Below are 26,266 nucleotides of genomic sequence, written 5' to 3'. Positions count from 1 at the left end.
ATTATTCAATTTATTGAATACAACAAATAAATATTTAGCAATTAAAAAATAAAAAAATATATCTTACACATTAAACAACATATAAAATTACCCTTCCAAACGAATTGACTATCTTTGGAACCTGTTTGTCAAACAAACAAATTTTCAAGCTCTAGCATCTAAATATAGCATATAAATATTTAGGAATAAAAAATAAAAATACATATCTTACACATTAAACAGCAAATAAATATGATTGATGAGGATTTCAATGTTAATTCAATATCTTACATTCAATTTATTGAATACAGACACCAAAAAATAAATTATTCAATTATGATTTATTTAATTTATTGAATACAATAGTTTTAATGTATCAAAAAATAAATTATTCAATTTATTGAATACAACAGATAAATATTTAGGAATACAGCAGATAAATATTTTTTGGTGCAGATTCCAATGCACCAAAAAATAAAGTATTCAATAATAATATATTAAACTTATTAAATACAACAAGTTTCAATGCACCAAAAAATAAATTATTCAATTTATTGAATATAACAGTTCTAATGCATAAAAAAATAAGTTATTCAATTTATTAAACACAATAGATAAATATTTAGGAATTAAGAAATAAAAAAACATATCTTACACATTAAACAGCAGATAAAATTACCCCTCCAAACGAGTGGAACGTTTTTGGAACCTGTTTGTCAAACAAAAAAATTTATCTGCTCCCTAAATGGCATCTAAATACAGCAGATAAATATTTAAAAATACAGCAGATAAATATTTTTCATTCAACCGATTTCTCTGCAAACTAAAACTGAGACATAGTATTTGCCATGGCTCAAATACTGCATATGCTGAGATATGTTGACAACACTCGGACGAATTGGGCGTTTCAAGATACGAGTCATTCGGAAGTGGAAAGTTTACAATTATCATAACCAGAATAAAGTTAACAGCATTGCTTTAGTATTGTCTGACATAGATGTAAGTTTGGAAAACGCTATTTTTTGTTCTTACCATGCACTTTTGTTGTTTTTGCCAATATATAATATGTGTAATGTGTCATTTATCATGTTGTGTAGGGGACACGAATGCATGCAATTGACCCATGTAGGTTTTTTTTTAAAGAAACCTGTGTTCAGTCATAGGCAAATATACGTTGCAATATCAAGAGTTACAAGTCACGGTGGATTGAAGATGCTAATATGTGATAAAGAGGGTGAACAAACAACTTCGACCACAAATGTTGTATATAGAGAAGTCTTCCAAAATTTACTTTAATCACAATGAAATAAAATTATTGTTTATTCACTAATTCATGTAGTATATTAAATTTACTATAATCTGTATTTCATATTTTGAACTATTATTTTATATATATATATTTATTAAATATTATATCCCGTGCATCGCGCGGGTCAAGAACTAGTTCAGAGAATAACAAAATAGAGATAAAAAAACAAAGATAATGAGATAATAGATAACAAATATAATAAGAAAAATAGATCAAGTATAATATTTTTTTCTTTTTTTTAACGATTGTGAGGTATCTGTCATTTACAACAATTCAAAAAATTGTGTGTTTTTCATAAAATTTCAAGCGATAATGGTGTAGGCGCCTTTCTGCCACCCCCGAGTAACCCTCACTCGGGGGTGGCGTCCCCCCTGGGTGGCCTCATTTGGTCACCTAAGGGGGGAGGGACTCGCCATGTGACGCTCCTTCGGGCTGCCATGTGGCATTCCCTCAGACTGTCATGTGGCGCTTACACCATTATTTATTTTCAGTATAACAGTTAAAAATCATTAACAAGGTTGAAAAAGAACATTGCCATGGTTGTCGAATTCATCACCATAAACATTGATGTCAATTGTTTTGCAACATACAACACTATTTTAATCTTTAACACAGTGTGCTGAATGGAATTCTTGATTGCACAATCTCACATTTTTATAATTATATAAAAATCTGTTGATCTTAAATACATTTTAATAGTTTTGGCTATGAAATGACTATTTTTTACTTGGTCAAAATATTGGTATCTAACATTAATGTGTGTTCACAAACAAAATAACAATAACATATTCAATCTTTATTCCACTATGCGGGGTCGACTACGTGAATTCTATATTTTTATATATTTTTGTATTTTGTCATATCTCCATTTTGTATTTCTGTCTTCTTTTTTTTTGTGTGTGTTCACCAAAAAAAAAATCCTTATGCTCTTAGGTGCCATTGGTGGATAACATCATCGATAATGTGTTTTAGTTGTTATAACTATTGCAAATTAACATTTTAGTGGCTAACATGTTTACTTATATTTTTTTTTATTTTAATTTAATTTGCATCGTTATAGTAATTTATACAATGTCATATACAAAAATTACATGAACTTTCAAATATATTTTTAAATCATATAAAGTCTTCATGCAAATGACACAGGTTAAATGCTATCTTGAGATAATTCACCATTTTTTTCTTAAATGGAGTTGTCATTATAGACAGATAAAATGTAAATTTAAAATTCTCAACGTCCATTAATATTCTTTTTTTGCTGGGTGGGCGGCCACCGTAACAATTTCCTACGAATATGATCACAATAATTATTATTTTTTACTATAAAATGTACCATTTGAATTATAGTTACTATAAAAAAAAAATGTTTCAATTAAGGTAGCGTAGAAAGTTATCCGCACATGTTTAAAAGCTTAAGTGCTACAAGATTTTGAGTTTGAGTTTGGATCCGCGTAAGCAATGTATTATTTGCGTCTATTTGATGAGTTAGGGTATAAGTTTTGCCTTGAACTTACCTATTAGCCTAAGCGAACAAATCGTGGTTTATGGAAAAAAATGTGACAACTCGAGCCAAAGGCCATACTGTATTGAGGACCCCTCAATTTTCATGTTGTAAAAAAAAAAAAAAAAACAGTTATCACTCTAACTCTATGGTAATGCACAATATCATATTTATGTCTGTCGATCTTTTTAATGTCCTGTATTTAAATAATCTTATAAGTATAAGAAGAATTTAAGATTAAAACCCTTTATTTTAAATCCCAAGTATATTTAATACATAAATGCTATCTATACACTAAACTTTAACACTTTAATCGATATTCTACGTTGATATCTTATACATTTAGGGTACGTTTAATAGGGGTGAAAAATGAGGGTGTAATTCATTTTTCATATAAATTTTAAAAAATTTCATCAAATAGTTTTTTAATTTAATGGAATTTGAATTTCATTTTAATTCAAAAAATATTTTTTTTCCTATAATCAAATAATCGGAATTCCTAAGAGATGGGATAAGAATTGGAATTCCATAGAATTGAAATTCCACCTCACTTTCCACCTCCTAATTAAACACACATTTATATTAATATAACACAAAATACAAACTATTAATACAACATCTCTTATTAAATCACAAATTATCAATTTGGTGCCACAATGAATTTAAGTTATTTTATTTTTTTTACCCACCGCTGTGATTTTGTTTGAATAAATAGTAAATTAAACTAGTGGTCCCTAAACTTTATAGTCTACAACAGATTGCTTATTATGTTTAATTTTTGTCACAGAAGCTACAAATTTTTTTTGTTTTTATAATTTAATATATTTTTATTATTTTATCAAATTATATTAACAAAAACTAATATAATATGCATGAATATACATTAAAAAATTACGTAATGCTAAAATTAATATAAACCCGTATTAATGTTTGCCATATTGGTTTTCGTTAATAAATTTTTGATAAAAAAATAAACTAAATTATAATAAAAATAAAAACTTAATGAATATAATGACAAAAATTAAAATATAATAACTAATTTATTATAAAATACAAAATTTAAGTAAAGTTGGCTGTGAAATGGGTTGGGTTTACCTTATCCTCGATCCCAAATTATAATACTATACCCTATATTTGATGGGTAAAATTAATAAATATTGACTAAACATTAAAATTGTAATTATTTACTCACTAAATTTTAAGTTATAATTAGTTACTCACTGAACTTTACTCAACGTTAACCATCCATCACTTGTTATAATTCCGCCAACTATTACAAATGAAAAATGCTAACGAAATCTGACGTGGTAAAAAATAATTTAATATATACTCACTAAACTTTAAAAATGTAACTATCTACTCACTGAACTTTGTTTAACGTTAACCATACATCACCCCGTTACATCACCGTTTGATCTTGAAACACTCGTTATATCACTGTTTGATCTTGAAATATATTAAAAGATTTTTGTATAGGTTTGAAATCACTTACTTTTCAAACCAAAAATAAAAAATTAAACTAATGATTCAAATTAAAAAAAGCTACTGATGCAAACAAAAAGTAAAAAAAAATGTTTGCTTATATTTTTTTACCTCCATTACGAACAATGAAATTCAGAAAAAATGTATTTAATAATGAAACCAAGAGACAAAAACTGATTACAAAAATTGTTTTAGACAGTACATATTTATTCTATCATATTTTTAGTCTCAAAATAATTTTATTAGTTAATAAAACATGATACATTTTTTATTAACTAATAATAATGTTTTTGAATTCAAGATAAGATACAATAAATGTACAATTACCCTATAAGTTTAAAGATTGTTGATTTTTGGCATTGAATAAATACAAATTTTGTAGTCAAATTTTGACTCTTGAGCTCGTTATTAAGCAAACATTTTTTTCACATTTGGTTTGCATCAGTAGCTTTTTAATTTGAATAATTAGTTTAGTTTTTGACTTTTGATTTGAGAAGTAAGTGATCTCAAATGCATACAAAAATATTTTAATATGTTTCAAAATCATACGATAATGTAACGAGGTGATTGATGGTTGATGTTAAACAAAATTCAATGAGTAAATAGTTACATTTTTAAAGTTTAATGAGTGTATATTAAATTAATTTTTACCACGTCAGATTCCGTTAACATTTTTCGTTTGTAATAATTGACGGAGTTATAACGAGTGATGAATGGTTGACGTTAAGTAAAGTTTATTGAATAATTAATTACAATTTAAAGTTCAATGAATAATAATTATAACTTTAAAATTCAATGGGTATTTATTAATTTTACCTTATATTTCATAAGACAATTCCTCGTCTTATAAAATCGGATCGTTTCTCATCTAAAATAGATTTTTGTATAATATGTAATTGAAGCTTGAGAGATGTCTCAACCGGAACTTTGGTCAAATAACTTTTGACCTCACCTTCAATGGGATTGAATGGATGGGTGGTTGACGAATTTGTGGAATTTTACCAACATTATATTTAAAAATAAATAATATAATTTATCTTCCCAATAAACAATTTCGTATTTGAACAAAGAAAACAAGCGGCTTCAGAGACGAAAATTCATAGCGTGCTGCGCGGTGCTGGCCTAGCGGTCCAGCCTATATAAAGCGACCTGGCGACCGTGGAACATCTTGTTGACAAATGCGAAGCGCAGCGCAGTTTGTATGGTCTGTCTAAATGTTGCAAATCTGAAGAGCCGCCTGAGAGTGTAGTGGCGCTCCCGTTGTTGCACTCCCTACGGAGGCCAAATCAATACACAAATTCTGAATTCTCTGACCTATACCTGTCCTCGCCGTCGGATCCACCACTCCCTCGCCGGCGATCTCGATGCGGCCCGCCGTCCGATCAGTCTCCTTCCTCGCCTTCGTCGCCTTGCTCGTCGTCTCGCCGGCGCGCGCTTCCGAGTCTGATCACAAGGTACACGCTTCTTTCTTTCGTGTTAACTCTCTGTCGGAGCTCTAATTTCGTCTGGATTTCTCTGTTTGAGCGCGGCATTTCAACTCGCAGATCTTGGAGGTTAAATGTTGCCTTTCGTTGCCTGTTCAGATCTGTTTGCATAGGGCCTTGAATTTGTATGATTTTGGCGTTTCCTGATTCGAAGTTGTCATAAATTGTGTCGTCATGTAGTTCTTGATTTACGATTCGAGAACATAGGCTGGGGGTTTCTTTCCAAGGATATTATGTTCACTCACAGTTTAGGGTTAGATCTCATTCTGCTCCGAATGATTTTGTTTGTAGTTGCTAGGGTTCATCTTGATGGTGAAGGCCGGAGCAATGTGGTAGTTTCTGGTGATCATATTGGTTAAATGAGATGTTCTCATGTTCATGTAAGAACGCTGTATTGGTTGTATGAGCTGTTCATGCCAATAACATTTTCCCAAGTGTAATTTTTTCGAGTGCATACCTTATATCATTTGATTGGAAGTACTGGGTAAAGGAATAACGTGTATCTAAATCAGTGATTGGTCATTTCCATTTAGTGCTGAGAGGTTATCTGTCTCATGCTACGGGTGTTTAAAACTTTCTTGTTTCAACCTTGAGGGTTACCGAAACTGCTTTTTTTTTTTTTGGTTTTTGGGAGGGGGGTAGTAATCATTAATAAGAATTAGGGGTTCAAGTTGTGGAAACAATCTATTTGCTAGGAAGAGCAAAGGAAAGGCTGCATATGGATACGACCTCCCCTCCTCCTTGTAAGAGGGGAGTCTAGTGCATTGGACATACCTTTTTATTTTTTGGCCTTTTTTCCCTTTGTTCTTATGCATCTGTTTGTGTCTTACTATTTAGAGTGGCAAAATGTTTTAAATTCACATTTCGTGATTACAGGATTGCCTGCTAATTGTTAGTTCAAAGAAGTTTGATATATTATTTTAAGAGGCCAGTTGTTTATAAAGACTTAATATTGTCCACTGGAGCTTGGGAGAAATGAAAAGAGTTATGATTGATTATGATAAAAGAAATTGAGAAAACAATGACTGATTTTTTGAGCATTTATTCGTCTGCTTCTCTGTTCCTGGAAAGTGGAGAGGGTGTGAATGAAGTTAAGATTCTCCTTTGGTTTGAGGAGAATGAGACTGCTGATCTGGTTATTTATACGTTTAATGTTAGAAAGAAGGTTTCAGATTGAGTTCTCTCAGTGCATGGGTATGGCAGAAAAAAACATTCAGAAGGGCAAGCAATGTGCTTTATCCACCAGCCAAAGAACATTCAATGGGCATCATTAAAGCATGAGCGTTTTGGCTTTGTGAGGGTCTGGGGAGGGTTGTATCTGTATGCAACCAAAGAACATTCAACTAAAAGAGCTAGGAAGACACAGGGCAAAGAATTTTGATTTTGCTGTTTCTTTTATGACATTTCATACTGTTTTGGTAAATTTGCCTCCATTGTGGGGGAGTGGAGTTAATTCAACATATTAAGGGACTGCTTTTCTGTTTTTTTTTCCCCTCTCTCTTTAATCTATCAAAAAGGGATGTTTTTAGACTCTCTACTAACACTATGGTGACATATATTTCCATTGCTTGAGAGCAAAATATATTTTTTGCTGTCTTAGTCCACTTACACCATTTTTGAGCTTTAATCCTTTATTCTGCAGGCTATCTAACACACACACGCTCGCGCGCGCACACACACGCACAAGTGGCTGAAGTAGAAATCTTGTTTTTAATCTTGTCAACAGGAATCTGTCTTTTTCCTATTTACTTTTCTGCTAACTACTAACTTCTCTAAGACCAATTCCCCCCCCCCCCCCCCCCCCTGCAGTATCAATTGGATGACCCTGTTACCCTTTGGGTAAACAAGGTTGGGCCATATAATAATCCACAAGAAACATACAATTATTACAGCCTTCCTTTTTGTCATCCTTCTGGAAATGCCGCTCATAAATGGGGTGGCCTTGGCGAGGTCTTGGGTGGAAATGAACTTATTGATAGTCAGCTGGACATAAAGTTTCAAAGTATGTATATATCCCATCATCTTCTTGGGTTATTCTCTTATGTTTAAGGTTTACTGTGGAGTACTTTGAATTTTTTTTTGGTTGTTGCAGAAAATGTGGATAGGAACCCCTATTGTGAACTAGAACTCGATGAAGTGAAGGTGAACCAATTTAAGGATGCCATTGAGAGTAGTTATTGGCTTGAATTCTTCATGGGTATGTTGCATAAAATAATCTTACACTTGTTACTGATTATCTGAATCAAATTAAGGATGCCGCTGAGAATAGTTATGGGTTTGAATTCCCTGTGGGTATGTTGTGCACTATAATCTTAGACTTGTTACTGATTTGATGAATATGAATCAATGACTATTGCACTAAAATTCATAAACATGCTGATGATAAATTGAGCATAATTAAAGACACTTTATGCAATTCAATCTTGCTTCTTGTCTCTTTTTAGTATCCCTATTCCAACACCGAGAAAACATGCACACTTGATCAGGAATTTTCTTAGTGTGTTCAAAGAAGGAATTTAAGTTTCAGATTGTTGATTGGCTAGAGGTATGTTACCATCAAAGGAGGGTGGTTTTGGGGAACTTAGCAGTTGAACAAAGCCTTGCTAGGGAAGGGCTGTGGAGTCTGACTTTTGTAGAGAGAGGGAGTTCATTGAGGAGGGTAATTGATAGTATAAAATAAAAGAATGTGAAAGTATATCTCATAAATGAGATGTACAACGACTTATATCCATGTATCCTATTCCTATGTAAGGAAACAAAATAAAATAGGAAACTAACTACAGGAATAAGAAACTATCTATGCAGGAATAAAATCCATAAATTAGGCAATAATATTGCAGCCCTAACTTTTCATAATGCACAATTAATTACACCCTAGAATATGTTACTGACACTACCCCTCTAACTGAAACATAGATGTCCATCATGTGAAGCTTGTCACTCAGTCTGGTGAATGGTGAACATATCAGTAATTTGATCCTTTGAAGGTGTAAATGGAGTACAAATCTTTTTATTGGTGACAACATTCCTCACAAAGTGATAATCAACTTCAATATGCTTTGTCTGTTTGTGGAAAACAGGGTTACTCGCAATATGAATCGTTGCTTGATTGTCACAATGCATAGGAATAGGATTTGTGTATATAATACCAAAATTTCTTACAACTCCTTTTAACCGTATTAGTTCATATGTGATATGAGCCATGGCAAGATATTTTGCTTTGGCACTAGATCTAGACACAACTATTTACTTCTTGCTTATCTAAGTTACTAGATTACCTCTTACAAAAGTACAATAACCCAATGTTGATTTTCTGTCTCCCTCGTCACCAGCATAGTTAGCATACGAAAAACCAACCAAATCCATATGTTTGTGCCTTTTGAACCACAATCCTTTTCTTGGAGATTTTTTAATGTATCTAAAAACATTGCAAGCAACTTCCCAGTGACACTGCTTAGGTCTTTCCATAAGCTGACTAAAGATTGAATGATCAACCTAACTTCACCTAAAATCCTGCAGTGAAAACTACCCAACTAAATTTGTAAGAAGTGTTAACATCTACTTAATAGTAAAAACCCATCTGCATGCAATTGGATGAACCCCCACAGGTAACTGTATCAAGTCCCATGTGCCTCTAGTAAGAAGTGTTAACATCTCTTCCTCCATAGTCGTATGCCAATCTAGGCTTTGAATAGCATTTTTGGTAATCTCTCGGAATAGAGACCGAGGACAAAGACAAGGCAAAGGGACGAAAAGAAGGACCAAGGTGAGCAAAGGAGACAATATTAGCAATTGAATGTCGAGTACACGAATGTTTACCTTTGCAAAGAGCAATGGATATAAGTAGAATCACCAATAGAATACAATGGAGTAGGAGAACTCTGGAGTAGGAGGGCTTAGCAAAGTGGTCCGCCTGGTTGCAAGTGTTTGGGAGGTGGAATGGACAGAGTCACAGGAATAAGAAGAGAGAGAGATTGTTTGGCAGTGGAAACCTTAAAAAATGAGTTAGACTAAAAAAAAGTGACATCGGTAGAAGCAAACTGCTCTTGAGTTATGGGATCATAGCACCTATACCCCATTTGAGTTCAAGAATACCCCAAGAAAATACAATGGATAGCTCTAGGAGAAAGTTTATCTAGATTAGTCTCAAAAAGATGAACAAAGCACACGCATCTAATAATCTATGGGATTGATTATAATTAATCTTAATTGTTGGAATTGATTGATTGATGTAAATTAGTAATTGATGTATTTAGCATTCTTTTTTTTTCTTCTTAGTTATAGCAATTTGATTGATTTCTTTCTCCTATATATATTGTAATCAATCTTAGTGAAGATGAGTAGTAAAACAATCCAAGTTTTCTTTGTTCATGGCATTAAAGCAACCCTAGACGTCTCTTGTTTTTCTCACAACCATCCTAGGTCAGTTTTTATCTACTACTTTTTCCAATAGCATTCTACACTACTTATTCTGACAATATTCATCAGCCATTTTAGCCTTTGTTTCATTCTCGACAGCAACATCAGATCGCAAACATGTCAAACACTAACAAATCCTCAATTGAAACTCCAAAATCCTCCTCAAATGTTGAAACTATTATGTACAACAACAATGGGGGCGTCTTGACAAACTATTCATCTGCACCTATCACCATCTACAAATTGAATGGGTGAAACTACATCCAATGGTCTCAATCCTTCATGTTTCACGTCCTCAACAAGGAGAAAGAAGATTATCTCATCGGAAATATTATCAAAGCAGATGAAAAAGATGTTGATTATTGGATTTGAAAGAGAGATAACAACTCAGTTATGTCATGGCTAGTAAATTCCATAGAGCCACCCATAGATTGTGGGATAATTGGGATTGATAATCAATCCCATAGATTGTGGGATTGATTTTCCAACAAACTTTACAATAAAGAATTCCAACACCCCCCCTCAAGTTGGGTTGTAAATATTTATCATACACAACTTGCAACTCAGATCTTCAAAATGTGCCATTGGAAGTGCTTTAGTTAGGATATCGACAGTCTGTAAATTAGAAGGAATTTAAACAAGCTTGATTACATCCCCTTCTATTTTTTCTCTGATGAAATGTCGATCTATTTCCACATGCTTTGTCCAGTCGTGATGAACTGGATTTTTGACAATATTGATGGCAGATTGACTATCACACAGTAGCTGGATTGATCTCTTAGAAGGTATGTTCAACTCAGCAAATACTCTTTTCATCCAAATTCCTTCACAAATACCGTGAGCCATAGCTTGGAATTTCGCTTCTACACTACTCTTAGCTACCACAACTTGCTTTTTACTTCTCCATATTGTCAGGTTTTCCCAGATATAGGTACAATATCCAAAAGTGGATTGTCTATATGAGATTGAGCATACCCAGTCTGCATCAGAATACAATTCCACTTTCCTACTTGAGTTCTTTTTGAATAACAGTCCATTTCCTGGAGTCATTTTTAAGTATTTCAAGATTTTGTACATCGCTGTCATGTGTTCTTTAGTAGGGTTGTTCATGAACTAGCTAACAACACTTATTGAGAATGCTATGACAAGCCTAGTATGTGAGAGATAGATCAACTTCCTTACAAGTCTTTGATATCTTCCCTTCTCTACAGGCACACTATCTTTATTTGAACCAAGTTTGGTAGTATATGCGTCTTTGTAGGTTTACATCCAAGCATACTTGTTTCTTTAATATGATCTTGTACATATTTTATTTGAGAAACTGTAATGACTTGCTTAGACCTAGCCACTTCCATTCCTAAGAAGTATGTGAGTCTTCCTAGATCCTTGATCTCAAACTCTCTAGCCAGAAAATCTTTGATTCTTGGAAACTCCTCAGCATAATCCCCTGTTAAAACTATATCATAACCATAGACAATCGATACGGAAATTAGTCATTTACAAACATTATGTGATCAGACTGTCCTTGTATATGCCCATTATTCTGGTAAATCTCTCAAACCAAGCTCGGGGTGATTGTTTTAGACCATAAAGTGACTTCTTTAGTCGACATACTTTGTTGATATTTGATGAGTTTTGTAGTCCTTGGGGAATGTCCATATAGACTTGCTCTTCTAGATTCCCATTCAAGAACGCATTCTTGACATCTAGTTGATGGAGGGGCCAATCCAAATTTGCTGCAAGAGAGAGTAGTATCTGAATAGCGTTTAGTTTTGCAACTGGAGCAAAAGTCTCTCCTCATAATTTATGCCATAGGTTTGAGTAAATCCATTAGCTACCAACCTAGCATTGTATCTCTCAATACCATCATCTAAATTTGTTGCAAGAGAGAGTAGTATCTGAATAGCGTTTAGTTTTGCAACTGGAGCAAGAGTCTCTCCTCATAATTTATGCCATAGGTTTGAGTAAATCCATTAGCTACCAACCTAGCATTGTATCTCTCAATACTATCATCTGCCTTTGTTTTTATCGTGAAGATCCATTTGCACTTGATCAAATTCTTTCCATGAGGCAAATCAATAATTTCCCAAGTACCATTCTTCACCAAAGCATTAACTACCTCATTAACTGCCTTCTTCCATTCTGGGATAGCCATGGTGTCTTGGATTGAGTTAGGAATGGAGATAGAATTGATTTTGCTGGTGAATGCTTGGTAAGATGAAGATAAACCCTCATAACTCACATAGTTGCTAATAGGGTACAGTGGCCTACTTGTGCATTCTCTCACCCTTTTCCTGAGTGCAATGGGTAGGTTCTCATTGGAATTATCATGATCACTTAAACTAGTATTTGCAGAATTTTCCTCCACAATTTGCAAGTCAGATTTAGGGATTTTTACCTTAGGTTCAGATGCTGATAGTAATGGTGAATTTGCTAGTGTCTTTGATTCCTTCAGTTCTCCCATTTTTCTGTGATAGATACTTATCTCGAGACTGAAAGAATCAGTTGGTTTTGGTTCAGGTTCAATTTAGACACTTGGAGAAGGTGTAATTTCAAGTGGTGTGCAATCTATGCTATTCGAGAAAAACTGATATTCTTGTTGACTCTGATTAGAACTTTCCCCCTGAATATCAGTTTTGGGGAAATAGGGTTTTGTTTCAAAAAATGTGACATCCATGGTGTGATAAAACCTTTGGTTGTCAAGACAGAAGCATTTGTAACCCTTTTGGTTGGGAGAGTACCCTACAAAGATACATTTGGAAGTTCTTGGTTCGATGTTGTTGATGGATATGAACAAACATAGTACACCCAAATATCTTTGGAGGAAGAGAGGAAATCAGTTGACTTTGAGGGAAGTGTTGTAAGAATACTTGATGTGGAGTGGAGAAATCTAAAATTTTGGATGGAAGCCGATTGATTAGATATGCAACTGTAAGAACAACCTCACCCCAAAAACGTTTTGGAACATTAGATGAAAACAACATGGACCTGACAATGTCCAAAAGGTGCCTATTCTTTCTCTCAGCTATCCCATTTTGCTGAAGGGTATCTACACAGGAATTTTGGTGTATGATTCCCTTAGTTGATAGGTATGAGCCAAGATTAGAATTAAAGAACTCTTTTCCATTGTTAGTACTAAGTATTTGAATGGAAGTGTGAAATTGATTTTTGATAATTGTTTTGAAATTCTTAAATATTTGAGGAACTTCTTATTTATTTTTCATGAGAAAAATCCATGTGAGTTGTATGTGATCATCTATGAAAGAGATGAACCACCGAGCTCCTGTGATATTTGGAACTTGAGATGGGCCCCAAACATCACTGTGGATCATAGAAAAAGGTTTTGATGATTTATATGGTTGAATTGGGTATGAATTGCAAGAGGGTTTCGTAAATTGACGAATTTTACATTGAAAAGAAATAACACACTTATTTCTGAATAAACTTGGGAAAAGTTTAGATAAGTATAAAAAACTTGGGTGGCCTAACCTGTAATGCCACATCATGACCAACCTCTCACTCTCATTTTTCAACTTACTAACATACACACAAGAATTAGTTTGACAAGAAATAGATTCACTCACTTCTAGATGAGATTGCCTCACAAAATCTGGTTGAACCTTAAGATGATAAAGCCTAGTATGACTCCTAACATTGCCAATCATCCTCCTCGAAGTCAGATCCTGAAATTCACAAACATGAGGAGAAGAATTAGCTATACAGTTAAGTTCTTGGGTGATTTTATTTATGGAGAGCAGGTTGCAATCTAGATTAGGAACATATAATACAAATTTGAGTGTTATGTCCCTGGATACAACAACCGAATCAGTTCCTTCAACTTTTGCCAAAGAACCATTTGCGATTCTAATTGAGAACTTTATTACAAGGAGAATATGTGTTGAAAATTTGCTTATCTCTAGTCATGTGATTAGAAGCACTGGAGTCGACAATCCAGGGATTATAGTGCTCTTGTTTCATAGTTAAAGCCTTAAGAAAATTGCATTTTTGAGCTATGGAACCTAATCCAACAATTGGTAGGTTTCGTTGCGCTTGTAGCAGCCTTCTCAATCCATCAAATTCTTCTTTGCTAAAGTTTGCAAGATGCTCTAAATTGCCGCCCATGTTGCCTCGACTTTCCTTTTGTGTTGCTGTCTTTGGCTTCCAATCAACAGGTTTTCCATGGAGTTGCTAGCAAATTTTTTTGGTATGACCAGGGCGACGACAATGGTCACACCATGGCCTTCCCCCTTTTCGTGGTTGCTGGTGGTTTCAGATAGCCAAGGTTGATGATTCACCACCAGCAGATAATTTTTCTATCCCTAGCATCAATTGGCGTCTACTCTCTTCCGTTTGGACCTCAGAGACAACTTCACGTAAGCTTGGCAGTGGTTTTGTGCTAAATATCCTTCATTTTACTGCATCAATACTTGAATTCAAGCCCAAGCAAAATTTGTATACCCTCTTATTCTCTATAATCTTTTTGTAGAGTTTGAGATCAGTGGTGGTTTCCCAGGAATATTTTTCAAAATCATCCAGTTGTTGCCAGTTTTAAAGAAGTTTGTTGTAGTACTTGGTCACAGATAAATCACCTTGTCGGAGATTGTGCAGCACGCCCTCAATTGTCACCAGTTTGGGGGTGTTGTCTTTGTGTGACTAAGTGTCTTTTGCAGCCTCCCAGACCTCTGCAACAATTTCATATAGGAAAAAAATTTCTCCTATGCGTGGCTCCATGGAATTTACTAGCCAAGACATAACTTGGCTGCAATCTCTCTTCCAAATCCGATAATCAATATCTTTTTCATATGGTTTGATGATATTTTCGGTGAGATAATTTTCTTTCTCCTTGCTATGGACATGAAACATGAAGGGTTGAGATCATTGGATGTAGTTTTGCCCATTTAATTTGTAGGTGGTGATGGGTGCGGATGAGTAGTTTGTCAAGTCGCCCCCATTGCTGTAGTACATAACAGTTTCGACATTTGAGGAGAAGGATTTTAGAGTTTCAATTGAGGATTTGTGATCTGATGTTGTTGCTGAGAATGAAACAAAGGCTAGGACAACTGATGAATATTGCCAGAATAAGCAGTGTAGAATGTTGCTGGAAAAAGTAGTAGATAAAAACTAACCTATGACGGTTGTGAGAAGAACATGGGGCGTTTAGGGTTGCTCTGATACCATGAACAAAGAAAACTTGTGTTGTTTTACTACTCATCTTCACTAGGACTAATTACAATATATATAGAAAAAGAAATCAATCAAATCCCTATAACTAAGGAAAAAAAAAAGGAATTCTAAATACATCTATTACTAATTTATATCCATCAATCAATCCCAACAATTAAGATTGATTATAATCAATCCTTTGTTAACTTGGTGGCTCATTCCCAAATCCCACATAGTTAAGATGTGGGTTGGGAGGGTTTTCCTTTAATAAAAGGAGCCCTCCCCTTATGTAGATTATTCCAAAAATAGCCTTCTTACTTATAAGGCTTTGTATTCTCCTCTCTCATTTGTATTTGTCTATTTGAAAACTAGTGAAGTGTTTTTGGTGGTGTCCGAGGACTTTGGAAAAATCAACCGAACCTCATTAAAATCTGGTGTTCTATTTATTGTTATACTCAATAGTTTTGTCGGGTATATTTGTAGTAGTGTTAGTGATATATTGTGCTATTAAGTGCATGTCTAGGGAAAAAATTGTCTTAGGAGTTTGGGTTTTAAGTAGGGCCGCTTGTGACCCCTCCATTCTTTCCTAGAATTTTTCTTGGTGCAATTTTTGGTACAATTATTCACACACTATTCACCTATACGGATATTGTTCATCTATATGGTTCTATTTACGGTGAAGTTGAATTTGGAAAAAATAACCCAATTTTGCAACAATTGGTATCATAGCACAAGGTTTCTTAATATGCTCTGTGGTTACAGCTGTGTCTGATCTTCCACATCAGAAAATATCCTTTTTGCCAAGCTTTTCCTAATATGCTTTGTGTTTGCACGTTATCTGACCTTCCACATCAGAAAAGATTTTCTTGAATTGTTGATATTTATCTTCGATAACTATTGAATATAGAGATTTGTAGAAATGGCAAACGAAAAGAGTTCAAAACCATCCATATCGAGAGCTTTTTCCTTGTCTACTTTGGTGAGAAATTTGGCAAATACAAGAATTGCAATGGAGGTGTTTGACGGTTCGGGCCATTTTGACATGTGGCAAGGTGAGGTTCTAGGTGCTCTCTTTCAATAAGGCCTAGATATTGCCATTGAGGAAAAGAAACTAGTTGATATTGAAGAAAAAGAATGAAAGATCATAAATCGATTGGCGAGTGATACAATTCGATCCTGTCTGTCCAGAGAGTAGAAGCATGCATTTTCGAAGGAAACTTCTGCAAGTACATTATGGAAGGCATTGGAGGAAAAGTTTTTGAAGAGAAATAATCAGAATAAACTCTACATGAAAAGAGATTATTCCGTTTTAAGTTCCTAGTATCACGATGAATGATCATATCACTACCTTTAATCAGTTGGTAGCTGATTTGATGAATTTGGATGAAACATTCAAAGATGAGGATTTGACTTTGATGTTGTTGGGATCCCTTCATGAAGAGTTTGAATTTCTTGAAACTGCTTTGGCTCACGGGAAAATTTAGGTGTCTCTTAGTAAAGTTTGTGCTGCTTTATATAGCTATGAGTTGAGAAAGAAAAATAAGAAAGAAACAACGCATGAACTGCTTTATATAGTTATGAGTTGAGAAAGAAAGATAAGAAAGAAGCAACGCACGAACTTTACTAAGAGACACCTGAACCTTCCTGTGAAACAAAGTAGTTTCAAGAAATTCAAACTCCTCATGAAGGGATCCCAACAACATCAAAGCCAAATCCTTATCTTTGAATGTTTCATCCACATTCATCAAATCAGCTACCAACTGATTAAAGGTAGTGATATGATCATTCATCGTGATACTAGGAACATAAGTAAAGCGGAATAATCTCTTTTTAATGTAGAGTTTATTCTGACTGCTTTTCTTCAAAAACTTTTCCTCCAATGCTTTCCATAATGTATTTGCAGAAGTTTTCTTTGAAAATGCATACTTCTACTCTCTGGACATGCAAGATCGAATTGTACCACACGCCAATCGATTGATGGTCTTTCATTCTTTTTCTTCAATATCAACTGGTTTCTTTTTCTCAATGGCGATATCTAGACCTTGTTGAAAGAGAGCATCTAGAACCTCACCTTGCCATGTGCTGAAATGACCTGAATCATCAAACACCTCTATTGCAATTCTTGTATTTCTACCAACTTCTATATTCAATAGTTATCGAAGCGAAATATTAACAATTCAAGAAAATCTTTTATGATGTGGAATGTTAGATAACGCTGCAACCACAGAGCATACAAGGAAAAGCTTGGCAAAAAGAATATTTTATGATGTGGAAGATCAGACATAGCTGCAATCACAGAGCATATTAAGAAACCTTGTGCTTTGATACCAATTGTTGGAAAATCGGGGTATTTTTTCAAATTTAACTTCACCGTGAATAGTACCATATAGATGAATAGTACCCGTATGAGCATACAGATTGGGCATGCTCTATCTCAGATAGACGATCCACTTCTGGATATTATACCTATATTTGGGGAAATTTGACAACATGGAGAAGTAAAAAGCAAGTTGTGGTAGCTAAGAGTAGTGTAAAAGCGGAATTTCGAGTTATGGCTCACAATATTTGTGAAGGAATTTGGATGAAAAGAGTATTAGCCGAGTTGAAGATACATTTTGAGAGATCAGTCCAACTGTTGTGTGATAGTCAATATATCATCAATATTGTTAAAAATCCAGTTCATCACGACTGGACAAAACATGTGGAAATAGATCGACATTTCATCAGAGAAAAAATAGAAAGGGATGCAATCAAGCCTGTTTACATTCCTTTTAATTTACAGACTGCCAATATCCTAAATAAAACACTTCTAAGGGCATGTTTCGAAGATCTGAGTTGCAAGGTGTATATGATAAATATTTACAACCTAGTTTGGGGGAGAGTGGTGGAATTCTTTGTTGTAAAATTTGTTGAAAAATCAATTCCACAATCTATGAGATTGATTATCAATTGCAATTATCCCACAATTTATAAGATTGATTATAATCAATCTTTATTGTTGAGATTGATTGATTGATATAAATTACTAATTAATGTATTTAGGATTCCTTTTTTGTTTTCCTTAGTTATAGGGATTTGATTGATTTCTTTCTCCTATATATATTGTAATATGTCCTATTGAAGATGTGTAGTAAAACAACCCAAGTTTTCTTTGTTCATGAGGGATGACCCAAATCGACAATGCCAATGATAAGGAGACATACCCAACAACAACAACAACAAATGCAAAAATAGGAGTAAGGTGGTAAACTCCCCGACTTAGAGCGGTGTCCAATCATCGTATTCACCTGGAGATCCTGAATATCACAGTGAGTGGGAAAGAAAATTGTAAACAATGAAATAAAAATTCTGTTTCTATTATGTCATCAATCTAATTACATGGGCTCTTCTTTTATAGAAGAGGTTTTACATAAAAAGGAAAGCAATCAATCTAAGAGATATTTACATAAAAGGAAAGCAATCAATCTATGCAATAGAAAACTATAGATCTATACACAATAGGAAACTATACAATAGGAAATGATAGCAGCTGTATATTTAGGAGAGTTTCCTAAGACTGGTTTAGACAAGATTCTCCAAACCGATTTTAGGAAACTCATATCACCTTGAATTCTCTGAATGCTAACAAAAGTTACAGAACAATTCAAAGATTTTGTAAGTTGATGAACAAAAATAAGATTAAAGGACAGTTTTGGAACATGGAAGACTCCGTCAAGCTTAAGAGAAGAAGTATATGAACGGTATCAAAACCAGACACATTAGAAATAGAGCCATTGGCTATAGTGATTGGGGGAAGAGATTGACAAGGTGTAAATTTAGTGAATTGACATGAGTTACCTGTCATGTGATTTGACACACCTGCATCAATTAACCAAGAAGTACCAGAGGAGGCAGCAAGTGCCCCTGCACTTAATTGGAAGGTATGGGAGGCAATGGAACTTGGCTGAGAGTGAAGTAGCCGATCATACTCCTCCTTAGAGATCTGAATAACATCCTTAGGAACAACCGCAAAAGAAATAGGTTCACGAGAAGGAAGAGTAACAGCTGAAGCTGTAGGGGCATTGGATGACTTAGCACCTTTGGTAGCCCAAGCAGGCTTGCCATGCTTATTGCAACAGCGATCCACGGTGTGCCCTCATTTGCCACAAAAAACACATAATCTATCACGACCTTTGCCTTTTCCATTGTCATGCCACCGACCATGTGCAACCATGGCAGAATGCTCAAGATCAACCCCAGGAGAGGACAAGACCAGATAAGCAGATTGTAGGCAAGAGAAAGTAAACTGAAGCATAGGCACGGTACTGTCCCCAAGCAACTGACTCCTCTGAGAGTGTTGTACTACTCATTTAGATTCATTAAAAAACCACATACAAACAGGTTTTCCCATTGTCATTTCTAAGTCTCTAAATCAGTAGTGAGAGGCTGAAGTTGATGAAATTCATTGATAATCCCCTTATAGGCAGCAAAAAATTCTGGTGGAGGCCTATCTCCTTGCTTATGATCAACAAGCTGCTGGAACAAATAGAAGATACGAGAATTATTACCATCATTAGAAAACATCTTTTTGATAGAATCCCACATCTCCTTAGCAGTTGATGCAAGACCAACAGAGGTGGTAATCTCAGGTTCCAAAGCATTTAACGTCCATGTCTTCACTGCACAATGAGATTGACACCATGTTGTATATTTGGAATCCTAAGAATATGGCCTGTTACCAACGAGATGATGGGCACGACCTTGGGAACCCAAGAAAGTACGAAAAGCTTGGGATCAAAGAGCATAATTCTTTCCATTAAACTTTACCGTTGTGCCAACAGAACCATGTAGATCTGAAGTAGTCATGTTATCTACCATCCTGAAGCACAAACACAAGCACTGCAAAGCACACAACCTCAAATACAGAGGCATAAATAAGTGATTGATCACACGAGAGAGAATCAATCTACCCTCACAAGAAACAAACTAGGGCAAAAACAGTCATAAAAAACAGCAACCTAGGATGGAAGAGACAACAGGCAGCTAGGGTTAAAGTTGAACCTGCTCTGATACCATGTAAAATAAAAGTATGTGAAAGTATATCTCATAAATGAGGTGTACGACTTATATACATGCATCCTATTCCTATGTAACGAACCAGAATAAAATAGGAAACTACCTATAAAGGTAAGGAACCGGAATAAAATAGGAAACTAACTATACAGGAATAGGAAACTATCTATACAGGAATAAAATCTATGAATTAGGCAATAATATTGCAGCCCTAACTTATCATAATATACAGCTAATTACACCCTAGAATACTTTACTAACAGATAGAAATGTGGGTCTGATGGGGAACACTTTGCAACTTGGGTCCCATGTTGTAGGTGACTGGGAATTCTTCATCAAAGTGGGGAATGACTCCTGTAATGACAATAATATTGATCTCACTTTGGGGGGGGAGGGGGGTCAACTAAATGAATTTTAGACCTCCAACCATCTCTATCTATAACCATATCCTTTGTAAGATCATTATATTCACATTATTATATTACTTACCGGATGAGAGGAACAAATGCTGTAAAAGAGTGAGACTTTTTGCACTAACGGGAATTCCTAAAATAGGGCAGTGCTTTAAAGTTAGTACGTGTACATTGCTCTTGCTGAAAGGCAGAGAGAATTGCACTTATATGATGTGCTGTATAATTAATTTTGGAAATCCATGCTATTATTGCAATGGAATTAATTTAATCTTTTCCCAATAGTAATTAAAGCAAAAAAGAAATAAAAAATTTGAGGTTTTCTACAGGATTCACTATAACCTCAGTTCCTGCATTTTTTCCAAATTCTAGATAGTAGTCTGGATGGACAGCATATGGTGCCACCTATAGTATTGTGATCAGCAGCATGTAATGGCAGTTATTGTTCTCTTTATTGGCATTTTCATTTCTTTTATTGATCACTTTGCCTTTAGTTTATCTAAAAAACGTGAATCAGAGATTGTAAATGCTCCAACAGTTGCATGCATGGTCTTGTCTTATACACTGAGTTATTACAGTTCCAGGAAGATTGAGGTGGTGGTCTTTTAGGGCCCGTTCAGTTGAAAATATTTTCTAATTTTCAACCCTAATTTTACAACTAAACATGCTCTAACATTTCATGCTTCAAAAAACAATTACATTCATTTCTAGAAATTTAGAGACATTTTTTTTATGTTTTCCAATTCATACTATAAAGTTGAAAAATTAGAAAATTAAGTTTCTAATTTTCTAGTGGGAGATTGAACTATTCAATAGAAAATTGGAGTTGAAAAATTAGAAAATGTTTTCTACAACTAAACAGGCCTTTAACTTTTTTTTTTTTCTCTATAGGTTCTTGAAATGTAAGGTAGATTCATAATTTCTCATGCATTGGATGCCACAAACACTAATTAGGATCCTTGATTCTTGTGAAACACGGGTGTCTTAGAATTTTAATATATATATATATATATATGTCTCCCTATATGCAGTGATTGTGAAACATGGGTATGAAGCAGCTGTTTGGTTTCTGTCTTTGCTAGGCTTCAACATTCAATTTTCTTGTGTTAATTGATAGAGCTCTATGCTTATCTTTTATTTTTGTTTTTCTGATCTTATGTTTCTTGGTCTCTGGCATGCCAAATGCAAGTTCAGACGATCTGCCATTGTGGGGTATGTATTAAAAAAGATTTGCTTATGTATTATACATCGTATTACGTAGCATATTTCTAATTTCTCGATGTGTCACCTTATCAATGTCATAGGATATGTTGGCGAGGTGCATCTTGACAAGAACAGTGACAACGAGAAATATATGCTCTACACGCACAAGAACATTACTATTAAATTCAACAAGGATCGGGTCTGTGGATTCTTAACCATTTGTATTTGTAAGAGGCTCTTTCTTTCTGAGTTGTTATTCTTAATTGTTTCTGTTCATGCAGATTATTCAAGTTCATCTCAATCACGAAAGTCCTAAACCACTGGAAGTAGGAAGAACATTAGACATGACATATTCTGTCAAATGGATTCCTACTGATATCACTTTTGCACGCCGATTCAATGTTTACCTCGACTATCCCTTCTTTGAGCATCAGGTAATATTGTTGCTCCCCTATCTTGTAAACTGAGAAACAGTAGCTGCTGGTCACTAATAACTATTGCATTTAGTTACAACCAAATTGAGATGGACGTGCAGCCAAGGATTCAGAGGTTTTGTTGATTTAGTTATCACAAAGAACAAAAAAAGATTTTGATGATATAATCCATGTAAAGGTGTGTGTGAATCGTTTAGTGGAATATCACCAACTGAGATGCATACTTGTTGTGCAGATACACTGGTTCTCTATTTTTAATTCATTCATGATGGTCATCTTCCTCACTGGTCTGGTGTCAATGATCCTAATGCGAACTCTTAGAAATGACTATGCAAAATATGCTCGGGAAGATGATGATCTGGAGACTTTGGTAGACTTGCTGGACTTATTTTTTTTTTTAATTTAAAAAAATGTTTTTCTATAGCATCTCTACCTTGAGAGATGTAATTATTTAGCAGTTGAAAATTTGTTGATTGTCTGATGAATCATATTCAGGAAAGAGATGTAGGTGAAGAGTCTGGTTGGAAACTTGTACATGGGGATGTTTTCCGGCCGCCACGCAATTTGGTTGTACTTTCAGCTGTTGTTGGAACAGGTGCTCAGCTGGCATTGCTTGTTCTCATTGTCATCTTGGTTGCAATTGTTGGCATGTTGTACATTGGGTAAGTCAAGAACAAATTATGAGCTTTCTGTTTGGCTTATCATGATGCTATAGATTGTTGTTGGTTGTGGTATTGTCAATGTGACTTTATATGTTGATGGTGAAGATTGAGTTTTCCATTTGGAGAGTATAGCTTTTAAGTTTATCGTTCAATCCACGTTCTGGCTCATCTAATTTTGGTAGAGTATTTGCTATAGGTAATGGTGCATGCCTAGTATCTCTCTCTCCGTAATTAATCTAAAAATTGTCTCAAAATTATTAATTTTGTTTCTACTTCTTCAGGAGAGGAGCCATAGTTACAACATTCATAGTATGCTATGCCTTTACATCATTCATTTCGGGTTATGTGAGTGGTGGGATGTACTCGAGCAATGGGGGTATGATCAGTCTCCGTCTAATATTCGTTTTAGACTTTTTTTATTCTATGGAGGTGCTATTCTATCCTTTGATTTTTACTGAATTTTATATTTCTCTATCATTTTTGTCAGGTAAAAACTGGATAAAATCAATGGTCTTCACTGCATCACTTTTCCCATTCACATGCTTTGGGATTGGTTTCATTTTGAATACAATTGCCATCTTTTATGGGTCTCTAGCTGCTATTCCTTTTGGCACAATGGTGGTTGTTTTCGTCATTTGGGCTTTCATCTCTTTCCCTCTTGCACTTCTTGGTACTGTTGTAGGAAGAAATTGGAGTGGTGCTCCAAACAATCCATGCCGTGTGAAGACCATTCCTCGTCCAATCCCAGAGAAGAAATGGTACCTCACACCATCTATCGTTTCTATGATGGGAGGACTGCTCCCATTTGGCAGCATATTCATTGAGATGTATTTTGTCTTCACATCCTTCTGGAACTACAAGGTACATTTTTAGAAGATTCTAACAATGTTCACAATGTTCCGAGTGTTACAATTGTACTTTTTGTCTGGTTGGCTTAAGAAGTTGTAATGTCCATGATTTTTGAGTTCTGTGAAATTGTTTTAGGAGAACGTGGGGCACTTCCCTAGCTATTTGAATAATTTAATTTAATAGGATTTTACACATTTTAGTCTCGAGACATTCTACACTGATAAAGCTTTTTCATTATTCCAGTAGGTTTTAGGAAAATGAAATTAAATTATTATATGTAATCTTAATTTTCCATTTGACTCTGACACACACATAGCATCTTAGAGGCTCAATTTAGGGTACTGGTTGGCCGAACAACTTGATGAGTTCCTTCTCCCCTAACCTTCCGTTAGATTGCTCTATTCAGCAGAATTCCAAAATCTTCTTATTATTGGAAATGTAATTACAAATGTGATTGAAATGAGATACTTCAAATTTATACTTTTAACTAGAATTGTTTCGTTTTCTGTGTTTCTCATATATGTTCTTTCAGAATTTTGTAAAGATCTTTTCCACTTTTAGTGGCCAAATCAAATGTTCACTATGCTAGTGTGCATGGTTGGAGCTTAATGATGTACTTTTCTCTTTCTACTTGACAGGTGTATTATGTTTATGGCTTTATGTTGCTGGTTTTTCTGATCCTCATTATTGTTACTGTTTGCGTTACAATTGTGGGGGCATATTTCTTGTTAAATGCCGAGAACTACCACTGGCAGTGGACTTCTTTCTTCTCTGCTGCCTCAACTGCTGCGTATGTGTATTTATACTCGATATATTACTACTACGTGAAGACAAAGATGACAGGCTTCTTCCAGACTAGCTTCTACTTTGGATACACATTGATGTTTTGCCTGGGTTTAGGAATTCTTTGTGGTGAGTTTTACTGTTTGCGTAAGATTGCAATATAAATTATTATGTACAAGCTCAACGCTTTTTAGTTGTGCTGCAAGATGCATGTCTACTTCTAGACTGAAATTTTGTCGAATCGGTTTAGTTTTCTGGACTCTAGATAGCTCTGGCTTTCTGCATATGTTGAAATCTTAAACTTTTGATCTTGCATGCTCTATGTTTTCATTGCCCCTTTATGTCAAATGGGCTATGATACGATACATTGTCTCTTGGCTGAGGTTCAGTGGCAGAGTCAAGACCTTGGGTCGGAGGAGACAGTCTAAGTCTGTACACTAAATTGCCTCATCTTTTTTTATGCACAGCGTCAAGGGCAATTTTAGAATTTGGGGGGGGGTGGGGAATTGCACACTCTCTCTAACATGTAATTCCGCCAGTGCTGAGGTTAATGGTTGGTCCGGTTCGGTTCCCCCCCAAGTCCAGATCCAGGGCATCTTTCTTTCCAGTGTTTTGATTTAGTAGTTCTATTTATTTGTTCTTCTTATTAATTACTTTGATCTCTATTGCATTTCATTTCCTAAAATATGTGTTTAATTTCAGGAGCTGTTGGCTACTTGGGCTCCAATTTGTTCATAAGGAGGATCTACCGAAACATCAAGTGCGATTAAGGGCTTTCTCAAGACTCGACGAACCTAATGATGGTAGTAGTAGTAGCCCACTTCCCTGTGGAAGTTGTTTTTGACGACTGATCTCAATGAGGAAGCCACTTGTCATTGATTGCTCCGGGATGCCGCCATTCCATCCAGCCAGTTTCATATGGAATTATCCTAGCCCTAATGTGCCATGTAATTCATCTAGTTGGAGGAGAAAGCCCCCCAGATTTTTATTTTTTTTCCCTCTCTGGGCTGGCTGTAAGCTACCCTTTTTCTCTTTTACTTTTGGTCTAAAACTTAAACTTAGAACCCAGAGATTGTTTCTATAATCTGAAAATATAACATGAAACAAGAAGTCTTTTTTTATTTATTTTTTTGTCTTTTGTAGTTAATTTGATTTGCACTTATTTCCTCATCAATTCAATGTCCCATATGCCCAAGCGGTGACTTTGGTTAATGATTATTTGCCAAATCTATATTTTTATCTGTAATTTTATGTTTTTTTCTTTTGTGATCATTTGAATTTTTTGTTACTTTAATTATATTCTTGAATTTGGTTTTTGAGTCCTTTAATTTTTATATATGAAAAAATAAAGTAAAATAATAAAATATAAATTTATATTAAAATATAAGAGTTAAATTAATTTAAAAATATAAATTTAGAGATTTATTGAAATAATGAAAATTTTAAGTTGTTAAAAGATTATTGAATTGAAAATATAAAGGTAGGGGGTGTAATAAAATGACAAAAAATATTTGAATAATTATAAAAAAAAGCCCA

At 34.6% G+C, this 26,266-nt stretch overlaps 1 protein-coding gene across 2 annotated transcripts; it reads left to right on the top strand.

Annotated features, from left to right (window-relative positions):
- The first annotated feature begins 5,396 nt into the window (after positions 1–5,396).
- Positions 5,397–25,925, top strand: LOC127809724 (transmembrane 9 superfamily member 1-like). 2 transcript variants are annotated; one of them, XM_052348748.1, is made up of 12 exons: positions 5,400–5,725; positions 7,565–7,757; positions 7,848–7,952; positions 21,994–22,011; positions 22,104–22,201; positions 22,284–22,436; positions 22,672–22,806; positions 22,932–23,098; positions 23,380–23,474; positions 23,586–23,959; positions 24,586–24,859; positions 25,433–25,925. In XM_052348748.1, the coding sequence occupies exons 1-12, from the start codon at positions 5,636–5,638 to the stop codon at positions 25,498–25,500; spliced, it is 1,770 nt and encodes a 589-aa protein (XP_052204708.1). In that variant the 5' UTR covers positions 5,400–5,635; the 3' UTR covers positions 25,501–25,925. The 2 variants fall into 2 exon arrangements, with proteins under 2 accessions (XP_052204709.1, XP_052204708.1); XM_052348749.1 differs by lacking the exon at positions 21,994–22,011 and having other exon boundaries at positions 5,397–5,725.
- Positions 25,926–26,266: the final 341 nt, after the last annotated feature.

The sequence above is a fragment of the Diospyros lotus genome, chromosome 9 (assembly GCF_014633365.1).
Source record: "Diospyros lotus cultivar Yz01 chromosome 9, ASM1463336v1, whole genome shotgun sequence".
Taxonomy (NCBI): domain Eukaryota; kingdom Viridiplantae; phylum Streptophyta; class Magnoliopsida; order Ericales; family Ebenaceae; genus Diospyros; species Diospyros lotus.
The sequence above is the reverse complement of the archived record's forward strand: the minus strand, read 5'-3'. Positions and strand labels throughout refer to the sequence as shown.

Coding starts and splice junctions, on each gene's coding strand:
- LOC127809724 (XM_052348748.1), top strand. CDS start 5,636: ATGCGGCCCGCCGTCCGATCAGTCTCCTTCCTCGCCTTCGTCGCCTTG. Junction 22,202..22,283: donor TTAAATTCAACAAGGATCGG/GTCTGTGGATTC, acceptor CTGTTCATGCAG/ATTATTCAAGTTCATCTCAA. Junction 22,437..22,671: donor ATCCCTTCTTTGAGCATCAG/GTAATATTGTTG, acceptor CTTGTTGTGCAG/ATACACTGGTTCTCTATTTT.